Source organism: Phyllostomus hastatus, unplaced genomic scaffold (assembly GCF_019186645.2).
Source record: "Phyllostomus hastatus isolate PE091 unplaced genomic scaffold, TTU_PhHast_1.1 phas_scaffold_501, whole genome shotgun sequence".
NCBI lineage: Eukaryota > Metazoa > Chordata > Mammalia > Chiroptera > Phyllostomidae > Phyllostomus > Phyllostomus hastatus.
In genome coordinates, this window is record NW_025334033.1 from 30182146 (window position 1) to 30204886 (window position 22741).

The 22741-nt window shown below is 52.6% G+C and overlaps 1 protein-coding gene across 1 annotated transcript in view; it reads left to right on the forward strand.

Moving 5' to 3' along the window:
- Positions 1–18710, forward strand: part of SMAD6 (SMAD family member 6) — a 76591-nt gene extending 57881 nt beyond the window's left edge. Inside the window, exon 4 of the mRNA XM_045823776.1 lies at positions 17844–18710. Within this exon, the coding sequence (XP_045679732.1) occupies positions 17844–18385 (542 nt within the window). The 3' untranslated portion in view covers positions 18386–18710. The remainder of the gene's footprint in view (positions 1–17843) is intronic.
- The last annotated feature ends 4031 nt before the right edge of the window (positions 18711–22741 follow it).

Consider the following 22741-nt stretch of genomic DNA (forward strand, 5'->3'; position numbering starts at 1 on the left):
TCTATCTCCTCGTTTCCGAGGTGCTTAGCACACAGTAGGCATTTAGTGAGTACAAGAGAGGTGCCTCCTAAGCAAATGTTCTTCTCGCATGTCAGTGGCTCTTCTGTTGGCCGGACCCCAAACCCACAATGAGTGGTTCTTGAAAACATCCTACCCACTCTTTCCCTTCAGGGAATTTGCTTCCAGGGTTTGAGGGTGGAGCTCCAGCGTGTTCGAGGCCTGGGCGGGGTGGCTGCTGGGGCTGGGTCTGCTGTGGCTGGGTCGGAGTGTTCAGGAGGGGGTGCTCCAGGAAGGTAGAGAGGGTCAGACTCTGACAAGAACAACCTGCTGGGATGTGGTTTTTGGTGGGTCCTTATAACTAAGTGAGTTGGTGTGCCTGTTTTATGGTAGAGGCCATGAGGAGGGAGGGGGCTGAACCAAGCGGATGCTCAGATTCCATGTGCATGGCACAGGTCCTTTGGACTAAACTGTGGGTCAGCTACAAAACCCAGGGTGTCTGTGACAGAACGTTTGTCTGGTGGCAGGATACACGTTGGTGGCCAGCCCCAGCCCCAGCGCTTTTGTTGGGCTTACCTGACAGCACTCTTTGAGGCCCAGATGAGTTGGCAGAGGAGGGAGAAAATGCATCCACCGGGATACCTGGCTTCCCTGCCTCACAAGATGAGTCTTCCCCCAGAGACACAGCCGAGGGGCCCCTGCTAGCCTGGGGAGCCCTTCTGTGGCTGATTCTACCACCCAGTGGGACTTGGTGATCCAGAGGATGCCTGAAATTCCCACAGGGGCAGGTACAGCAGGCCCGGAGTGGGCAGCAGTGTTGGTGGGCTCTGTCGAGCACCTCTAAAACTGGGAGATGAAAGGTGGAGGGAGAATAATCCGGTCTGGAGGCTGGGCTTGACTTCCTGCCCAAGGTCAGTGCCACTTGGAGGGGTTCTGCCTTCCTCAGGGGCCCTTAGCTGGCGGGCTTTGGGGTAGCACCAGGACAGAGGCACCCCGAGGAGACTGGCGGCTCTGGGTCTCCCTGGCATGGCTCCAGCCCCCACGTGCCCACAGACACAGGCGGTTGCTCCTGACTCGGTGGCCTTGGGGACCTGCCTGGCCGGAACCTGCCATTCCCCCATCAGTGCCGCCTCCCCGACTTGGCAGGCCTTCTCCTCAAGCTGGAGCGGCCCTCGATATTTCCAGCTTGGCCCACTGCCCGCCTCTCTGGGGCCTCGCAGTCTGTCCCTCGCAGGCCAGGACCAGCACACCGTCTTCGATTGACTCACCCAGGGCCCCTTTCTGCCATCCCACACTGCACAGGCTTATCTGCGGGCCTCTCACCTTGCCTGCCCCTCCCTGGAGCTGTATGTGTGACTTTCTTTCTGGGAGAAAACAGGAGGCCTGGCTAATTTGTAAATCACCAGGGAGGCCATAAATGTCCTTGCTTCATCTACTGCAGTTGGCACCTGAGGGGGCTGTCACGTGGATATACCCCAGTTGGCTGGGTGCCTGGGCCAAATGCCCCAGGAAATGCTGCTGCTTTAAGGTGGGTGTGGAGATAAGTGGGTGGCATGTTGGTATGCTGGAGCCACTCTTTCCTGGGTGGCCACTGAAGGGCTTGGAGGCTCTGGGAACACTGGAGGCTCAGCCATCCAGGTGGTAGCCTTTCCAGATACACTGAAAGGGAACATTGACAACTCAGTGACTCCTCACCAATTCTGGCGAATCGGGTGGGTGATGGGGAAGAATCCTGTCTAAGAAACCGAGCCTTGTGATTCGCATATATCACAGACTGTGATGCTAACTGGATAACGTTTCCTGTTCGAGGTCATTTGGAGATCTGCTTTAGGGAACAGATAAGAGCGACTTGTAATTGGTGTGCCATTTGTGTACACAGTGCTAGTAGGGTAAACAGTTCTCCTGAACCTTATTTATATTTTGCATTTGTTTATCAAAACTTTTTTTTAACTTCAGCCCAGCTGCTTTTGGAATTCTTACAAACTCTGGATTTATGAGTCCTAATTAATAGTACTTTATTGAATGTGTACCATAATTTATATTGGCAGTGTGTGTGCTTTACCCAGAAGCCTCAGTGCTCAGGGTGAGGGAAGCCAGAATGTCCATTCCTCCCCACAGTGTCAGTGTTATGTGAAGACTTGGGGCACAAGTCATTTGTCTTATCAGATCAGAAGCAGACATTCTGTGGGCTAGATAAAAGCCTGAGATTTAGAAGATTTCTCCCTAGGGGTCCGAGTCCCCCGGGCTTGGCTGGCTGGCTCAGTGGACACTCCAGGTGAGGTCTGCGTACAGTGGGCTGTGTGTGGAGCCAGTGGAAGAAAGAGGAGAGGTGGAGGATCCTCTGGCAATTTCCAGCACCAGCAAATTTCATCCTTGTTGGTGATCTGATGCATTCCTTCTCTCCCTTTGGTCCTACACGGGGGTTATGTCTCACCTTCGATGCTCATCCAGCTAGCACTGGCGTCAGCCATTCAGCCTTACTTCTAATTAGGAATTGAGATCCTGCTCTGCCCAGGGGCTCAGCACTGATGTCAGGAAAATTGTGCTCCGATTTCACAATTGGATCTCACTGTCATGGGGGCTACGTGCCACTCAGGGTTGGTCTCCTTGGGGCTGTTTGTCCATGTAAAGGCCTCCCAAAGGCCTAGCCCCAGACAGAGACGCTCACACTGCCGTCCTTTTCCTAACCACCCTGCAAGGCGCCTGAACGGCTTTCATAAACCCGAACTCAGCCGTGGCCTCTCCTGCCCTCCGCTCGCCCAGCTGCCTGTCATTTTCTCCATCCATTGAGTTAGAGGCGGCAGTTTCCCCAGGCCGGCCTCGGGATTGCCTCGTGGCTTTGTTGTCAGTGTCTCCCTGTCTGGCTGGTGAGGATTACCAGAGGGAAGGGCGTTACCAGGACCCCCTTCCTCTGCACACCACACACACAGACAGCAGCCTGCAGGGTTAGGGGAGCGTATCCCCATTCCACCAACTTCCAGAAATCAAAGCATGTCTTGGTTTTAGGATGATAGTGGCCTGCCAGTTGGATTGGTGCTGTAGGATGGAGTTGGGAGAGGAGGCTTCTGGGTGCTTGGGTTTGTCTGCTGTTATTTTAAGATGGTTTTAAGTGTCCGTTCTCACAGCTAGGGCCACAAGATAAGGCTGGGATGTTGTGAGATGCTTGATATAACTGAAAGGGCCCGCATCCCCCCCAACCCCCCCGCACTGAGGAGGAAGTGGTTAGGTGGCCAGGAATGCAACCTGTGCCTCCCAGATTAATTAATAATTGAGAGCTGGCCCCCAGCCAGGAGAGCTGTGAGAGATACAGTGAACAAAGTGGTTAACTACAGCGGGGGAAGGAAAAGTTTGACTTTGCCTGTGGCTAAAAGGGAAATTCACAATGGCTGTAATTTATGGGCTGAATTACTTGGGATCCTCCTTAGTGGGCCCAAGTTGGGCATGTGCTCCAGGAATGCAGACAGTCGGCCTGCAGTGCCCACGGGGAAGGGAGGAGGAAGGAGTGGGGGGCACATGGCAGGCGCCAGCCTCCATGGAGGAGGTGCGAGTCACACCCATGGGAGAGTGGCTGCACTGACTGCCTGTTGGAACTAGGGACAGGCTACCTGGGCACGCTCTGCAAGGAGGAACGGAGGGGATAGTGGCTGTGGAGTGTGGCGGCCCTGGGTTCAAATTCTGCCCAGTTGGCTATGTGACCTTGGGTAAGGAGCTTAATCTCTCTGAACCTTCATTTCCTCCTCTGTAAAATTATACTTGCCTCCTAGGATTGTCCTCAGGGTTAAATGACATGGGGTGTCTGGATAGTTGGGGCTCCATAGCAGCTGGAGTTCCATGGGATGACTGGCAAGGGTGGCTGCAGCAGCTCTAAACAGGGTCATTACTTAGCTGACCTCTGCTAATGTTTGCTAGGCCCACACATGCCAGGTGTCGCTTTCTAGGTAGACTTATTCAACCCGAGATTCTTCAGCCCCCATTCCCAAGGGCCCTTTAGACTTCCCAGTGAATCAGGAAAGACACCCGCTTCCCCCTATCACACAGGGCCGTGTGGCTGCAACAGCCCTACAGAGGGGGAGGCCATTCTAGCAGGCACTTGGGCTTTGCTATCAGTTGGGTTCTCCCTGGGTCCTTGTCTTTTCTAGAAGAAATCAAGGATCATTAACCAGATCATGGAAAACAAGCCATGTGCCCCTCTTGGCCGGAAAGTTGGCCTGGGGGATAGAAGACGAATGAGAAGCACCACTGACCATTGTGACCATCGGTCTCGCGTTGATGCTGCCTGGACTTGAGTCGTGCAGCGTGTGCCCAGACTCAGGCTGAGGAATTACTGGGAGGGATGTGAGACTCTTCTGAGGTGATGGCTCATCTTCCCAAGATGCTTGGGGGGAGGCGGTGCTGGTGTAAGAGGTGGGCACCTTCTACCTCAAGACGGTGAGCCCTGCTCTTCCTTTCTCGTTAACCCTGTGGACCTCAGTGCAGTCAGCGAAGCTCTCTGAGCTTTATGTGCCATAGCCTAGAGCAGGGTCATTTATGAATGGACTTGGGGGGTTAGAAAATCCTCTACCGTTAAAAATGACACCCCACCATCGCCATTGATGGGGATTGGGCCATCTTCTTGGCTTGGGCTACAGGGGCTATGGGAAGCCAGCTTGGCCTCCTTCTGCTTTGGAAACCGGTCCTGGACTCGGGGGTGAGGCCCGAGGCTGTGGGGCTGCATTCACCTGTCAGCCTGGTGGAAGTGACGGACTGACCGGCTCCCTCCTCTGCACCTCCCTCCCCAAATCAAAGAAGCCACCCCTTCTCGGGCATCCTGGAACCTGGGCGAGGACAGAGCCGAGTGGCGTTAGCCACTTCCACTGTGCACGGTAGCACAGCTGCAGACAGGAGGCTGGGTCACAGGGGTGAGCCTCTGCCAAGCCCGTGGGTCATTTTGCAACAGTTTTGCAGGGAACATTTAAATCTCATGTTACTACCTTCTTTACAGCAAATATTAGTATTTAATTGTGGCTTAATGATCTCTCCAGTCAATATTAGCTTTTCAATCATTATAAAGCACTCCTGGGTGTTCAAGAAATAACACGAAAATAATCTATGCAACCCTCCCTTTAAAAGAATCCACTGTGGAGGACCCCGCATTCACTAGAGAGGCATGGATTACGTACCTTTGTGTTATTAAAGGATATTTTAAAGGACATGATTTAATGCAAGGATTATTTTAAAATTAAAAGCCCTGACCTCTGGGACTTTAATTTGGGGGTGTTTATCCCAAAGCGCATCTTTAATGTAAATAAGGCGGGAGTATTTGACTTGCAAAGGTCACATGATACTGTCTCTTCGGTAAACAACAGGCTGGTGTGCGATGAAGCTGTTTTCTGAGAACCTTGCGAACAAGAAAGCCGCCACCACAGCAGTCTTTGGCTTTTCCGTTCGGAGCCATCCTTTCTGTTCCTTTCACCCTTGTAGACCTAGCAATCCAGGGAAACTCAGTCCACCCCCATTGCCAGCTGAGATGACTGTGGGCTTTAGGTGACTGACTGATTGATTGATTGATTGATTGACTTTTGAGCCACTGAAACAAGCCTTGCACACAGTGAGCTCACAGAGTATCCCACTGGCCAGGTTGCATCATGAGGCTCAGCAAGTAGGGGCGTTGCCTCTCCATCCCTGCCTCAGTGTCCTGGCCTCTGAGCGTCAGTGGTGTCACCTGCTGGGTGGCAACAGTGCTGCTGCTGTGCCTTTTTTCAGACACAGGGAAAATCTGATGGTTTCTCAGCTGCCCCTCCAGCTCTCGAATGGAGCACCCCGTTGTTGAGAGCGCCCTTGTCAGGCGGCACAGCTCCAGGTCCCGGGGAGCAGGGGTAGAGAGGAGTGCGGCCTCATCTCAGGCCAGCCTGGTCACAGGTGGGTGGGGCAGAGTGCACCCCCTCCGGTGGCAGCATCACTGAGAGTATCACGGAGGGGATTCAGACCCCTGGACTTGGGCGGCGGGGCGCGGGGGGGGGAGGCTTGTCAAAGGAGGTGACATTGGGGTGTTGCCAGTCGAGCAAGACTCTGGAAACATTGGAGCGCAGGGGAGGAACCTCATATTCTTTGAGTGCCAGTTCCTGTTTGAGGTCCTTGACTAATCCCTCCCTCCGCTCTGAGCGAGGTGGGGAGCCGGAGGATACCAGCGCCAGGCAGGGCTGGCCCCACAGGCGTGCAGCATGTGCCTCTCAGACCCGTGCTCTGAGGGGCCTCCGCTCAGTTCGGGGCTCTGCTTTCACCATTGGGGTTCTGGGTGATTTTTGAACAAGGAGCCCTGTTGCCCTGGGCCCCCCAAATTAGTAGCTGGTCCTGGCACTCAAAGGTGCAATGGCTTGCCCATAGTAACAGCTGGTGGGATTTGCACCAAGCCACCTCTCTGCTGCCTGTGGCCTCAGGGAGCTTTACAGGTCACAAGAGAGTGGGGTGGACAAAGTATACACTGAGTTGGGTATTAAAGGCACAGATAGCCAGGGGACTCCAACAGCAGGAGATGGTGATGCCAGGGATTTGAGGGGCCTGGGCTATGGGGGCCCCCCTGGTCATCCCCTGGGATGTTTGTGCACTACAGTGGTGGGTTCTTGGCCTTCAGAGTTGAGACAGGCTGATGGAGGGCATTTGGAAGTACTCTGCTTTTATGGCTTTATCGTGGGTCCAAAGTGGAACTCTGAGACAGGAGGTTTGCTAATAAAACTCAAATCGTATTTGGGGAAAAAAAAAAAAAAAAAAAAAGGAGGAGCCTGAATTCTCCTAATTCTGGGGACCTGCGGGGCAGAAACGTTCCCTGAAGCACAGCATTGCCGTCTGCCACAGACCCGCATCCCTGTGCCTCTGACATGTGCCCAGGCTGTCCCCATCTGAACCCCCAAAGGGCCGGTTTTGTTCTCTGTGGTCCCAGAGTCAACGGGGAAGTCAGAGCTGGGCTGGATCAGTGAACTTTGGCACTGAAAGCCCGAGATGAAAACCCAGACTCAGCTGAGAACTCAGAAGAAGGGAGGAATTCTGCGGCAAGCCCTGCACACCCTGCAGGCGGGGAGGGTCTGGGGCCCCCTCCCTCCTTCCTTCCCTCCCTCCTTCCCTCCCTCCTCGCGATTGCCACCTCTTTGCTGGGGACCGGGGTACCCAGCTTTATTGTCTCGCACCCATAGTGTTATTTTAAATCTTTCCAGGGCCCATAGGACCAGCCAGGCTTTCCCACTTCTAGGGCGGGGTTCAGGGGTGGTTCTCCGGGTAAGAAAACAAACAAACATACTGAGTCTGACTTTGTGATAAAACAAAAGAGGACTTGGAATGGGAACAAAGTTCAGAGCTTTCTGTCGCTGAAACTGGTTCCTTCTCAAAAACATGGGCTGATTTTACAGGCGGCTTATCACCGTCTCTTCTTCCCTCAGAGATACTCAGCACCTTGTTTCCCTCCCTGGGCACTGGAACCAGAATTCTCCCCTAACTCTGCTCCCTGCAAGAGGTTTGCTGTGGGGTCTGACCCCTCAGCTCTGCTGGGGGACAGCAGCGGGACGGCGGCCTCAGGGTGGCACTGCCTGCAGAGTGTTAAGCTGGAAGCACCGAGGCCTGGGGAGAAAAGCCACTACTCCCCGGGCCCAGGGAACCTGGGACAGTCCTGCCAGGGCACCAGGACAAGGTGGATGCTGACGGAAGTGGGACCCCAGACCTCTTCCTCCGGCGGGTCCCCCTGCTCCCCAGAGCAGTAAGTCCTGAGGAAGCTGTCTGTGGAAGAGATGCTGGAAGGTCTTTGTATTAGGGCCTGGGCTAAAGCTTGTTTTATGTCAGGTTGCAAGAGGAGTTCATCTTTTCAGAACTTGTTTGAATACTGCACAAGATAAAAGAAGGGAAACCTTACCCACCTCGGCTCCGGCTGCCATTCTGTTCCCCTGGAGACACAGGGCTGAGCAGGTCAGGGTCAGGGCACCAAGGCCCAAGGGGAGGCCTTCCTGCGGGGCTCAGCAGGCCTCTCCCTGGGGGGCCAGCCACTGCCCCTCTGGGTGCCCACTGACTAGCCCTACACCCATATCCCTCCTAAACCCCTCTGGGCTGGGGGCTCTGAAGACTCCCCAGAATAGCAGAGGGAGCACAAAGGGCCTGGTGGGGAGGGGGAGGGCTCAGAACCAGGCCAGCCTGTGGGGGTTCCCACACTGCACTCTGGCTGGCCTCTGATGTGGGGTCTGTCCTCAGACTGGGGAAGATTCCACCTCTGGTCTTGGAGAGTTCAGAAGGGAGACCCAATGAAGAACACAGAGCACCTGGCACCAGCCGCGTCCCAAGATCACAGCACTGCCACATTGCCATTGAGGACCATTTTTAATGCTGATTCTTTATAGAGCCTCTGTGTGCCTGCGTGAGTGGGCGTAGCTGGGTGATCATCTTTGTGCCCTTACCCTGCAGCCCTCTGGGGCTTTGTGCCCACAGGTTGCATCCACAGGAGTAATGCAAATCCCCGGTCTCTCAGCCTGGAGAGACATGAGTTCAAACTCCAGCTTTGCAATGTCCTGGGTGAGGACTGTGGATGTTCTCTGTGAATTTCGGGCCTCAGCTCCTTCACCTTAAAATGGGAATGACAGAGTATTAATGGTGTGTGGAGATGATGCATTTAAAGTGCTCCATACTCTGCCTGGTATTTGGTAAAAGTTCATTATGTGAGCTGGTTTATTATTGTTACTACTACTACTAGTATTGGCTGTTTTGTTTTATCATCACTACTACCACTACTACTATTATGATTCCCCCTGGTTCTCAACTCCTTTGGCACATCTTATGTTTGCAGGTATTATTACCTAATATGAATACCCTCATGAAACTATAGAGGCTGAATTAATCTAGTAAATAATTTATACAAATAATATATAGAGGTAAGAGACTGTACGATGGTTTCAGTATTAGTAAAAATAATAGTAGCTGTTACCCTTGGAGTGCTTATTTTGAATCAGGCATTATTAGACACATTTGAAATTAATCCCAGCAGCCCTGTGAAGTAAGCACTGATTGCATCCCCATTTCACAGATTAGGAAACTGAGGCCCAGGGAGGGGGTGTAGTCAGTTGAGCAAGATTTCACAGTGGGTGGGTGGCAGAGCTGAGGTGCATGTGCAGGCAGTTTTGCTCCTGGACCCATGCTCTTAATCCAGCCCCATGCAGGAGACAGCTGATCGGTCCTAGCCTTAGGGCTGATTCTGCTGTGACCTTGGGAAGTCACTTCACCTCTCTGAGCCCCAGGTTTTGTATGTGCAAAGTGGTGGGTGTTGGCCACATTGTATCTTTCCTGGTCTCCTTTCTCTGACTGCTGTCATTCTCCTTTTGCACTTGTTTACTCTCTGGCTTGGGATAAGCCCGGCTACCAGCAGTCTGCGGCTGGTCCATCTGTCTGGTAAGCACAGTCCTTAGAGCCAAGTGACCAGCAGCCGACAGAGTCCCCAAGATGGACCTTGTGCAGGCGGCAAGGGTGGCCAGACTGCCTGTGATGTAATGACCGATTAGGAACTTCCTCTTGGAAGCTTGGCTTCCTCTAGGAGCCAAAGGTGCTGGCGCTGAGGTGGGGGGTGGGGGTGGGGAGGGGTGGGTGGGAGCAAATAAGAGGAAACTCCTGTCAGCTGGGCCCTACTTTTGGAACGCGTTCAGCAGAGAGGCTTGGTCTAAGCTGTCGACCATTAACATGGCCCGTGCACATTCCTTCTCTGCTTTTACTGCCTGAGCCCAGTGGGTAAAGGCTGCTGCCCCCTCCCTTAACAAAGAAAAAAAAGAGCCTTTAATTAATGCTGCATCTCTGGACTTGCTGCAAAACCTAAAGCCATTTCTGCAGCTTAAAATGACAAAGGAAGGTTAAGTGGAAACTCCTTTTTTCCCCCGTAAGTTTGATAACAAAAACTACTTATCTAATGGGCAAACAGGGCTTTTAAGGGGGTGTTAGGTTAACCAGATGCAGGGCCATGTAATTATTCCCAGGCCTGGGAGCCGCAGATGAAAAAGCTGCCGGTTGGACTGGAACTTGAAGCCACAGGCATGACATGGGACAGAAGAAAGGCATTTTCCAGGAGGCCCAGAGGCTCCAGCGTGGCTTGTGAAAAGGGGATTGGAAAAGCCAGCCCTGGGCTCCTCCAGCTCTGCCACCAACTTGCTGGGTGACCCAGGGCAAGTCACTTAACCTCTCTGGGCCTGTCTCTGAGTCTCCCTTCCCACCTCTTGGCAGGGTGTGGGTCTGCCCTTGCTTCCTGCTCACTGAGGTATGACTGGGCTGACCCTTTCCATCCAGCCCTGGGAGAGGCAGGGAGGCTGCCGTGGCCCAAGTTGTATGTGAAGTAGCAGCAAAGGCTTTGAACACAGAGGACTCTGGGATGGGGGGTAGCCAGGACCCTGGGGACCAAGAGGACTCTGGCCTCCTGCAAATGCTCTGGGCCTTTTCGTCTAGCTCCCTGAGAGTCTGAGGGATTCAGAGACTTTTGGTCTGGGCACATCTTAGGTTCCCTCCACAGCATGGCCGAGTCCAGGGCGGCGTGGCCACGTGGAAAGGGGGAAAGCACAAGGAAAACGAGCTGCACGGCGTGTGCTCGGGCTTTCGGAGCGTGCAGCCCACGGGGGAGCACATGGGAACGCTGCTGCCCTTTGTTTTGACAGAAAACTGCTGATTCGAAGAAGCTAAAGGATTTCTTGGGCTTTCTCTCCCCGCCTTCCCCAGACTGTGGTTGGCCCCTTGGTACCCCAGCACCCCCTCCAAATTACATGTTGGGCTCACAGCACCCTCCCTGGGCGGAGGGGCCAAGAGGAAGGACTGCCAACCATTGCAGAGGCTGCTCCAGTTCAGGGGAGAGGGGAGGGCCTATTGTGGGCCTGCCTCCTCCAGCCCACCCCAGGCACCCACCTCCCTCTGGTGGCAGGAATGTGGGCACCACCAGGAAGCCAGGCCACCTCCAGCTGGCCTGGAAACACAGGGGCTGTCCCCTGGGCCACCACAGAGCCCTGCTGAGGCCACTTCGGGACTGGAGCTGGCTTGGCAGCACAGTCCTGCTTTTTTCATTTTAATTCTTTCAGGGCCTCATGTTTACAGTGAAATCCACAGCTGTTAAGTGTGTATAGATCAGGACTTTTGACGGTGTGTACACCTGAGTTCCCATGGCACCAGTCTGAACGTGGAACATGTCCACTCCTTCCCTGTCCTCCCCGCTCCACGGAGGTAGTCCCCGTTCTCATCTCCGTCATCATAGATTAGTGTTATCTGCTTGAGAATTTCCTGTAAATGTGAACAAGCAGCACCTTCCTTGAGTGCGTGTTGTATGTTTCAGTAGTTTGTCCCTTTTTATTAGTGAGTAGTGTTCCATTGTATGGATGTACCTTTTTAAAAAAGATTTCATTGGTTTTTAAAAGTTATTTTTGGCTTTTAAAATTTTATTTTTCAATTACTACAGTTTACATTTAATATTATTTTGTGTTAATTTCAGGTGTACAAGCAGCACAGTGGTTGGACAACCATATACTTTAAAAAGTGGTCCCTCGGTACTTCACGTGCCCACCGCCAGACTTAGTTATCACAGCGTTGTCACCTGTGTTCCCTGTGCTGAACTCGACATCCCTGTGACTGTTTTGTCACCGCCCATTTGTACTAATCCCTTCACCTTTTCCACCCGTCCTCCCAACCCCTCTTCCCTCCGACACCCATCAGTCTGATCTCTGTGTCTGTTTCTATGTTGTTTATTTGCTTTGTTCTTTAGATCCCACATACAGTGAAATTGTATGGTATTTGTCTTTGTCTGACTCATTTCACTTAGCATAATACCCTCTGGGTCCATTCATGCTGTTGCAAATGGTAAGATTTCATTCTTTTGTATGAGCAATGTTACATTATAGGTATGTGCCACAACTTTGTATCCACTCATCTATTGGGCTAATTCCATATCTTGGCTATTGTAGATAACACTGCAATTAACATAGGGGTGGATATATTCTTTTGAATTAGTGTTTCAGATTTTTTCCAGTATACTCCCAGAAGTGGAGTCACTGGGTCATACGGCAGCTCCAATTTCAGTTTTTTGAGGGAACTCCATACTGTTTTCCACAGTGGTTGCACCAGTCTGGATTCCCACCAGTGCACAGGGGTTCCCATTTCTCCACATCCCTGCCAGCACTTGTTTGTTGATTTATGGATGATGGCCATTCTGACCAGTGTGAGGTGATACCTCATTGTGGTTTTAATTTGCATCTCTGCTGGCTAGTGATGTTGACCATCTTTTCATATGTCTGTTGACTTTCCATATGTCCTCTTTGGAGAAGCATCTGTCCAGGTCCTCCGCCGGTTTTATGAGTTCTTTATAAATTTTGGATATTAACCCCTTATCTGATATATTATTGAGAAATATCTCCTTCCACTTAGTAGGTTGTCTTTTCATGTTGTTGATGGTTTCCTTTACTGGGCAAACTTTTTAGTTTATTGTAGTCCCTTTATTTTTTCTTTTGTTTCCTATACCCAAGGAGCTATATCAGAAAAAATATTGCTAAGAGAAGTGTCAGAGATTTTACTGCTTATGTTTTCTTCTAGGAGTTTTGTGGTTTCGATTTATGGTTTTGAGTTGTATATTTAAGTCTTTAATCCGTTTTGAGTATTTGTTTGCATGTATCCGTTCGATTTGCCCGGCACCATTTATTGAAGAGGCTGTCTTTACCCCATCGTCTGTCCTTGCCTCCTTTGTCATCTATTAATCGACCATGTATACAGGTGTGGGTTTATTTCTAGGCTCTCTCTTCTGTTGCATTGATCTATGTGTCTTTTTTTTTTATGCCAGAGATATACCTTATTTTTGTTTATTCATTCCCTTAGGCCATTTGGGCAGCTATAACAAAATACCATAGGCTGGGTGGCTTAAGCGATACATTTATTTCTCATAGTTCTGGAGACTGGAAAAACCAAGATCAAGGTGCCAGCAGATTTGGTGTCTAATGAGAGCCCATTCTAGTTCATAGATGGTGTCTCCTTGCTGTTCCTCCGTTCCGGGAGGGTTAGGGAGCTCTTCAGCATCTCTTCCATAAGGGCACTAATCCCATTCACAAGGGCTCTGCCTCGGGACCTCCCAAAGGCCCACCTCTCCAGATGCCATCGCATCAGGGCTTAGGATTCTCACACGAATTTGAAGGGACACAAACATTCAGTCTGTGACAGCAATTTCCTGTCGGACATCTGGGCCGCTTTCCGAGAGTGGGTGATGATGAGTAGAGGTGCTGTGAGTGTTCACTAAGGCACAGGAACTTAGAGCTCGGTGTTGCAATGGGAAGACTGAGGCCAGGAGAAGGGAGGTGAGCTGCTTGATTAGAGCCAGGAGGCAGGACACCTGACTCCAGGGCTGCTGCTAGATCAGCGCCAGACTGTGCCTCCACTTCTGCTCCCCTGCCCCCTCCTCTCCCCGGAGCCGTCCCAGCGAGACCCAGAGTCTGGCTGGGAACTAGGCCAGGCCCTGAGTGGGGGGTAGTACGCAGGAGTTTCGGTCAGAGCGCGGTCATCTTTGATGTTGTTCACTCGGGTCTGACTCCCCAGCATTTATTTGCAATTAAGGAGCTGGTTCCTAATTAGGCTGATGGCGGGACCACAGCCTTGAAACCATGAGAAGAAAAAGATCTTCCGCGAGAGACTGCCCCTGCACCCAGAGCGGCAGCGCAGGCTGCAAATGGGAGGGGTCCTGGTGATCCCAGGGGCTCGGCAACTGTGAGACGTGCAGAAGGGACCTGGGCTTGGGGCACCTGCCTTCTCATTCACAGGCAGCGCATCTGCTAGTGTCGGGCACTTCGTACACACACGTACATAGGTGAGGAGTGAAATAGTGCCACAGCCACACTGGTCCTTGTTGTAGACATTCAGTTAGTATTCATGGCTTTATTCGTTTGCTTACTGAATGTCTTTTTCCTCAGGTACCAGGCGAGCAGCTAAATGTATGTAAAGTCCTTTGCAGTTTGCTAAGAGCCTCGCCATCCACTGTCCTATTGTAACTTCTTATGACAGTGACCCTGGGTCATGACCCCCAACTCCCCTAGGGAGCCCTGGTCTCTGAAGGGTCAGGCCAATGCTGGGGCCAATAGACAGACAGGTGCTTCGTTCTACACCTAATTGATCTGCTGCAGGGAGTTTCCAGAAAACCTTGAGATAAACTACGTGAGCGAAACACTCAATTATGAATAAGCCTATTTTCCAAATGGGGAGATTGAGGCTTGGGGACATTCATCGACTTGTCCACAGCCACACATTTAGTCAATAGTGACAACCTTAGGTCTGTCTCAATTCTGAAACCTGTATTTAGATCATGAGACAAGCATTAGGTTAGAAATGTGGGATCTCAAGTTCTGGTCCCTGTTCTGCCACATACTGCTGTATGTCTTTGGATGGGTCACTCTGTGCCTCCGGGGTGCATCTGTAGGGCACAGGGACATTGGACTCAATCAGTGGTTCACCTAGACCAGTCTCAGGACTAAGTTTTCATTGGTCCATGATGAAAGAAAGAAGAAAATTTCTTATAACCTAGCTGTGGCTGGTGTGGCTCAGTGGTTGAGTGCTGGCCTGCAAATCAAAGGGTCACTGGTTCGATTCCCAGTCAGGGCACATGCCTTGGTTGCAGGCCAGGTCCCCCCAGTGGGGGGCACTTGAGAGGCAGCCACACATTGATGTTTCTCTCCCTTTCATTCTCTCTCCCTTCCTCTCTCTAAAAAAGAAAGAAAGAAAAGAAAATTTCTTACAATCTGAGCGTAGAGATTTTCAACCTTTTTCATCTTGTGGCACACATAAACTACTAAAATTCTGCAGCACACCAAAAAATAAAATTTTTTGCCCATCTGACAAACACATGTGTATAATTTTGATTGATTTACCCAAAAAAGTACCTACCCTTTTTGCTCCAAAATGCCTTTTAAAAAAATCAGGTGTCTACACTTGTATATAATGGTTTCTGTTACCAAGAGTTAAGGACCCAGACGCAACCTTATTATGCAACGTGACTGCTACGCTGCAGCTACATTATACGACCTGTGTACAGGGTCTGGCAGAAGCAACGCCATTGAGGGTGGTTGTTAGGGTACGTGAATGTCCCACACAAGATGGACAGCAATTTGAACATTTCACCTAAAATGTCATATGGCCTGCTTGAGTGTGACATTGTTATGTTACAGAATTACATGCTCATGACTTTGTATAAAAGATTCGGGTGTAATAAAAAGGGGGGGTGTTATTTGTGCTGGACCCTGTATTTATACTTCAAGACAGGGCACTCACACCAGACAGCTGTTGTGTTGGCTGGTGTCACACTTTCACTTGACAATCTAAGAGAAGAAAGCTCAGCGCCCCAGACTAAATAGTCAGGTCTTGCATGTTTTAAAAATTCTTGTGGCACGCTGGTTGAAAATTGCTGATCTAAATGTGTTAGCTTTAAATCTGATTTCTTTTACTATCAAATTGTACCTTGTGTAATTTCATTAGTGTTAGTTTGCACTTCCTTTTGTGCCAGCAGTAGGAGACGGTCTCGGGGATTTTAATGTCACGAGAGAGTAAAGCAGTGGTAACCCTGTGACACTCCCAGCCCTTTGGTTAAACAGTGAAAGCCCAAAGTGCTGGGGCTCCCTGAGATGCTGTCAGGGGGCCCCTCGAGTTCTGGAGCCCTGAGACCCCGAGGTCATCATGCTCTGGGGGTGGGGAGGCTTGCCTGCTGGCTTATTCTTGGATCAGACCTGAGGCCTGAGTCCTCGCCTACCATCCCCTTGGGCCTGAGGTTGTCCGTTCCCGCTGCTGGGCAAGATTCCGATGGGGGTGGGGTGGGGGTGAGGACAGTGTGCCAGCACTGGAGATATATTTTATTTCCTTCCTCCTCCCTTTTAGTGCCTAGCAAGAGCACCCTGGGGATACAAGCAGCCTTGGGACAGACACAGAGAAGACTGAGACCCACTCCTTCCTGTGTGAGGGTCTAGCCTAGCCAGGGGCACTGACCAGCAGCGGGAACGGACACCTGCTCAGGTCAAGGAAGGGACTGCATTTAAGCCTGTAACTGCTACAGCGGGGAGTGGTCAGTGAGGGCTTTTCCGAGGCGGCAGTCCATCTCCTGGAATTTGGAAGACTTGGCCAAGAGCCCAGGCCTGATGAGGTGTTACCTAGTCTGCTCAACCAAAGAGGCTGCAGGAGGTGAGGCCTGGCCCAGGCCATGTCCTTGAGCCAGACAGCTGGGGCCGGCGGAGCCCAGGGCAGCTCTGTGTCCCCAGACACAGACTCCCGTCCCTGTGAGGAGCACTGGGGTAAGGCCAGGGACGCAGATCTTGAATGGGGGGGTGTATAGATGATGAGGGGGCATTTGGCTCGGCCGGTGGGAGGAGAGGGACAGGAAGTTTCACCTGGTCTTGGATTGAAAGCCTTATGGGAGCTGGGAGAGAGGAAGTCACCCCTCCCCTGTAGTCCCATTACCCTTACCACCCCGCCCCCAACACACACACTCTCTGACTGTGAAACTGCTTCTTTCCCTTTTACAACGAGGTGGCTGATTCTGAGTCCTATCTGTGAAAGGGGGACAGCAGTAACCAACCCCTCCCTTGGTGACACTGTGCAGGGAGCCCTGTGTCTGCAGGGTAGGGTTGACACACAGGCTCGTGGGCAAGCACCTCTAGGACCTATGGACCTTGAAAACAGTCGTGGTTATAGAAGGGGACACTGTTGGGGAAGGGGAGGGCCTTGCTCAGTGCATGGGCTTAAGGGGAGGCCTGCACTCCCCTCTAGAGGATGCCTGGCACTGACACTGGCTACAGCATTCACTAGTGTGTACCCTTGACCAGTTAGGGCACGTCCCTGGGCCTCAGTTTCTGCATGTGTGAAATGCAGCGATAACAGAGGTGGACCACCGCTGTCTTGCAGGAGGCTGCCTGGCTTGTGGAAAGCACATAGGGATGCCTGTTGCCTGTCCTGTTGCTCAGTGTTCTCCAGGCATAGCTTCTTTTGCTTGGTGAGAAGGTTGGCGCTAGAGGTTTATGGCCAAGCTGGGGTGGTGCTTGGGAACCCCCAGCCAGTGCCAGATGGATGGATGGCTTGGGTATTCCTGACTGCCCACCTGCTGGGATTGGCCTAGCGTCCACAGCTTGGTCACCCACCCCAGGACAGAGTTGTCTGCCCACTGGCTAAGGGGCAGATCAGTGAGGGCAGGAGTAGGGCCAGTCAGCTAGAGCCATGAGGGCCCTGGATGGAGACTGAGGGAAAACGATACGTCTGCAGGAGCTGGCCCGGGGACCTGTGGCTGGGACCTGACATAGGGTGAGGGGCACACCCTTTGGAGCTGTGCCCAGGCCAAGGCCACAGCAGAGCTGGCAGCCTACAGGAGGCCCCTCAGGCAGACAGTTTCCTGCTAGGTAGCTAGGCGGGCCTCCTACCTAGCACAGAAGAGGATGCTGTCAGGGGGCCTCTCACCCTGCTGCTCTGGGGCTTCTAGGTGGGGCTGAGCCGAGAGGCGGAGCTGACCTCACTCAGGCTCTGAATGAAGTTGGTTGGTGGTGTTTTCCCCTCTCAGCTGTAGTTGGACTTCCATCGGTGTCTTTTGAAGAATAGGAGCCATCAAGTGCCTTGCTATGTCCTCTTGGGGCCTCCAGCAGAATTCTCACTCTGTTGAAAATCTCCAACCAGGGCCTGTGTGGGAACTTGTCACCTGGCTAGGCAGTCATGGGTGTCCACCTGCTTTTCAGAGCTGTGTGCTCATGAGAAAGAGCAGGTGTTACCGGGCTTTAGAATCTGAGAGGCTGCCCACACAGGAGAGCAGTGGGCATGGGGCTGCCGCCGGACTCCCTACCCTAAATAACACCCCGTGCCCTCTGCTTGCCCCACAGACGCCAGCATGTCTCCGGATGCCACCAAGCCGAGCCACTGGTGCAGCGTGGCATACTGGGAGCACCGGACGCGTGTGGGCCGCCTCTACGCGGTGTACGACCAGGCCGTCAGCATCTTCTACGACCTACCTCAGGGCAGCGGCTTCTGCCTGGGCCAGCTCAACCTGGAACAGCGCAGCGAGTCGGTGCGGCGCACGCGCAGCAAGATCGGCTTCGGCATCCTGCTCAGCAAGGAGCCCGACGGCGTGTGGGCCTACAATCGCGGCGAGCACCCCATCTTCGTCAACTCCCCGACGCTGGATGCGCCCGGCGGCCGCGCCCTCGTCGTGCGCAAGGTGCCGCCTGGCTACTCCATCAAGGTGTTCGACTTCGAGCGCTCTGGCCTGCTCCAGCAGGGGCCCGAGCCCGACGCCGCCGATGGCCCCTATGATCCCAACAGCGTCCGTATCAGCTTCGCTAAGGGCTGGGGTCCCTGCTACTCCCGGCAGTTCATCACCTCCTGTCCCTGCTGGCTGGAGATCCTGCTCAACAACCACAGATAGCGGCAGCCGCCCAGGCAGCACCGCCATCCGCCCCCGCCCCCACCCCACCGACCCCACCCCCGGCCAGGGGGGGCAGTGCCCAGAGACACAGCCCCCACGGACAAATCCCCCAAATATCATCTACCTAGATTTAATATAAAGTTTTATATATTATATGGAAATATATATTATACTTGTAATTATGGAGTCATTTTTACAATGTAATTATTTATGTATGGTGCAATGTGTGTATATGGACAAAACAAGAAAGACGCACTTTGGCTTATAATTCTTTCAATACAGATATATTTTCTTTCTTTTCCTTCTCCCTCTTCTTTCTTTCTTTCTTTCTAAGAAAATGATACAGCAGAGCTAGGTGGAAAAGCCTGGGTTTGGTGTATGGTTTTTGAAATATTAATGCCCAGACAAAAAGCTAATACCAGTCACTCGTTGATAATAAAGTATTCGCATTATAGTTTCTTTCTTAAAACTGTCTTCTTTTTAACAAAGAGGGACATGCAGGGCTTCTGTGGGTCTCTGGCCCATCAGACATCCTGAAGCTTGACCAAGCCCTTTACCAGACGGAGAGCCGAGGTAGTAGGCTGAATTGGCAGGAAAGACATACGTTTACTCCCGAGGCCACAGGAGGCTCCGTTGTTCCTTCTTGCCCATGGCTGTAGTGTGTCCACAGGAAAAGTGGACAGTGCATGGGCCATCCATCGCAGGCTGGTGGGGGAGACTCGCGCTCCGGCCCGGATGAACTCTGAGTCTGACGGTGGAGACTGGGGTCTGTGCCTTCCATGTCTGAGCTGGGCACAAGCTAGAAGACAAGACTGCCCTACCACTCTGGGGAAGCGGCCTGAGGGAGGAAACCTGAGACGGTGGGCTTTAGGCTCACCTACCACCAGGCAGAGCCCGCTGGAGCCTTGCGGGGAAGCTCCTCTCCCACCCACCTCCAGCTCAGAATCTGCCCATTGGGGGCTGCATTCGTGAATTATGCAAAGGCAGGTGGTTTATTTTTACTCTGTGCAAGGGAAACGTTGAGGTTCTGGAAGGGTAAATGGCTAGCTCACAAGACAGATCTAGGTTAGAAGTTACATCTAATCGTAGGGCCGGAGCCACATTAAGTCAGTGTTGTCTCTTGAAGAAAACTCAAAGAAGAAAGCCTCCTTGGCCAGATAATGAAAGGGAATGTTACATTATATGTCTTTCTTGGAGATTTATATCAGCATAGTAAATGTCCTGAGAAGTCTGTGGATTATCTATTGCTGCATAATAAATTATCCTAAAGCTTAGCAGCTTGAAGCCACTAGCATTTATCTCACAGTTTCTGTATTCAGGAATGCAGGAGCAGCTTAGCTAGGCGGTTCTGGTTCAGGGTTTCATGAATCTGCAGTCGAGCTGTTGGCCAGGGCTGCTGTCCTCTGAGCATAACAGAGGCTGCAAGACCCATGTCCAGCTGTTGGCCCAAGGCCTCAGTTCTTGCCATGAAGGTCTCTCCAGGCCCTGCAAGTGATGGGCCATCACTTCTTTCAGGTGGAACCCACTCGATCACATGAACCATTCTTGCTGCAATGTATAAGGGACCACACCACAGTGCGGATGCCAGGAGGTGTGGATCATAGCCACTGAGTCCAAGAAATGCATCATTTCACTTTGTTTCCTGAAGGTATTTGCCAATAGGCTCCCCACTCCTGTTAATCTTGTCCCTGTACCAAGGCACACGGGTACCTCTGGGCCATTTGGTAACTGCTGCCTACCGGGTGTGCCAAAGCACCCCACACTGTGCCCTGAAGATGTGTGTCTGGGACGCCTGCCTCACTGGCGTGTTCTGGGTGTGGGGTCAGTGTGGCGGCTCTGTCAGCAGGTGCTCCGGCCAGACAGACTAGGGAGCCAGTTGTCTGGGAGTGCCGAGGAGAGGAAGTGAGATGCCTCCCCAGAAGACTCAGTGCTTTGACTCTGATCCTCACTGGTGAGAGGAGTGGCCAGTTGACAGGCTAGGAGCAGCAGAGGGGGCAGGAGCCAGGGGCAACGCCAAAGGAGTGGCAGGAGCTGGGAGGCCTCCCATTGCGTGGAGGAGACAGGAGAAGGCAGTCTGTTCAAATCCCAGCTCTGCCGCTCACATGGGCGCCCAACCTTTTGGCCTCTCTGGGCCACACATTAAACACACTGCGACACATAATCACAAAAACATCTCATAATGTTTTAAGTGTATTTATGATTTTTGTGCTGGGCCGCATTCACAGCCATCCTGAGCCACATGCGGCCCGTGGGCTGCAGGTGGGACACCCCTGATGGAGTGACTTCAGAAACTTCTTTCAGGTGCCTCAGTGTTAAGAGAATACAATCATTTCTGCCTGAAAAGTAGGTGTGACTTCAAGAATGGAGCACATCACACAGCACGTGGTTCATCATCAGTGCCTATTAGCTGTTATTAATACAGGGCCAGGGCTGGAAAGGCAGGTCAGGGGCCCTCCAAGGCTAAGATGAGGAGCTAGGCTGGCATTCAGGAGGGAGTGGGGAAGGTGGGCTGGCTTCCGAGTAGACCAGGGAGGTGGTCAGTGTTAAACTTTAAGAAACTCCTTGAAGGGGCTTCCCAGCTGAGGGCCAGGCTCCTGGCAGAGAGGGACTCCTTGCCCTTTGAGGAAGCAGCCAGTCACACCGATGCCTGCGTATGGGAGTGAGGATCATAACCCTCCTTCATCAGCGAGCAAGACAGAGTCCGACACTCCCATTTTATAGATGGGCAAACCAAGGCCTAGAGCAGGGAAGTGCCTACCTATCTCAGGCCACATGAGCTTGGAGGCTGGGATAGGACCAGGTTTCCTGCCTTCCATCACAATCTATCCATGCAGACAGGACGGTGACATCCTTTCTCCAACCCTCATCTCCCTGATTCTCAGGGGGTACCCACCTGGGAAGCTGACATCAATTCTCTAGAGTTAAGCCTCATGGACCACACTGCTTTTCATGGAAAACTTTCTCTTGGTTTCCCTGCCAGCCCAGACTCCTCCCTCACTCCTTCATTCTCCCACCCTTGGGCCTGATCCTCGTGGGGGGCACAACTCTCAAGGACCACCCTTGGTCCTTTGAGCAGGGGTCCCCGAGCTCCAGGCCGTGGACCAGTACCGGTCTGGGCCTGTTAGGAGCCAGGCTGCACAGCAGGAGGTGAGCGTGACTGTAATGCCCTTGAATCATCCAGAAACCATCCCCCTCCGCGCCACCACCTTGGTCCGTGGAAAAACTTGGTCTGTTTTCCACGAAACCAGCCCCTGGTGCCGAAAAGGTTGGGGACTGCTGATCTTGAGCACTGAGCAGAGCTGGGCTGTGCTACATGAGGGTGGGCTGGGGGTCCCTGAATTGCTCTTCTTTTCAAAACGATTGTGAGCCCTTCCTGCGTGCTAAGTGTCTTTCATGCATCTATTCTTGATGAGAACCTCCGTGCAGGGTTCTCAGCCACCTCCTTTTTTAGATGGAGAAACTGATGCTCACATGAATGCTGTCTCAGATGCCAGCTCGGGGCTCCTCCTGTGTGTTAGCTGCGATTGGCTCCATAGGAGTGGCCTAGCCCTTGGGGACAGTCTGAGCCTGTAGGGCTGAACTCTGGGGACCCAGGGCCATCAACCTCACAGCTGTCTTGCCTCCCAGACCCGCCCTGTTTGGAGGCCGAGGATCTCCCTGAGGTCCTAGGGTGGCCTCAAGTGTCAGGGAGAGGCTCTGTAGCTGCCTTTCTTCATGGGGGTCTGGGAATCCACTTCCAGCCCCTCAGTTTACAGATGGGGAAACCAAGCCCCATACAAGAGAAGCTGAGTTCCTGGTGGCTGGACCTGCTGTTCTTCCCCCTCTCCCAGTTATGGGGCCCTTAGTAACTGTGGTTTCCCGCAGGCCACCCAGGGATCTGGTGACTCAGGCTCCAAAGGAAACACTTTCTAAGCAAGGCCTGGTCTCTGGAGAGCATTGTGGGAGCCTGGTCCCTGCAGGCCCTGGGAAGCAAGGTGGGTGGGGCTTACAGCCCCCAAACCCAAGCTCAGGCTTAGAGTGAGGATGGGGTCGGGGGGCAGGATTTTCTGCAATTGATTAGGTTTTTGGAGAAATGTTAGTCCCTCCATTGTCTCCTCCACCCCATTCCACAGCCCAGCCCCTCTCGAGCCCCTCCCTCCTGCCTTAGTCTCCCAGAACGTCCGGGGGTATGAGGGTGGAGGGGTTAGTCTAGGAGTAGGAGAAGCAGAGCTGGGAGAGAAGGGGGACTCTGCAGATCCTGTGTTCGAGCCTCAAGTGAGGAAACTCTAGGCCCCAGCTCACACAGCAAGTTTAGGGCAGAGCTGAACCTAAAACTTAGGTCTCGGGATTTTTGGTCTGGCTGCTTCCTGTTTGCAG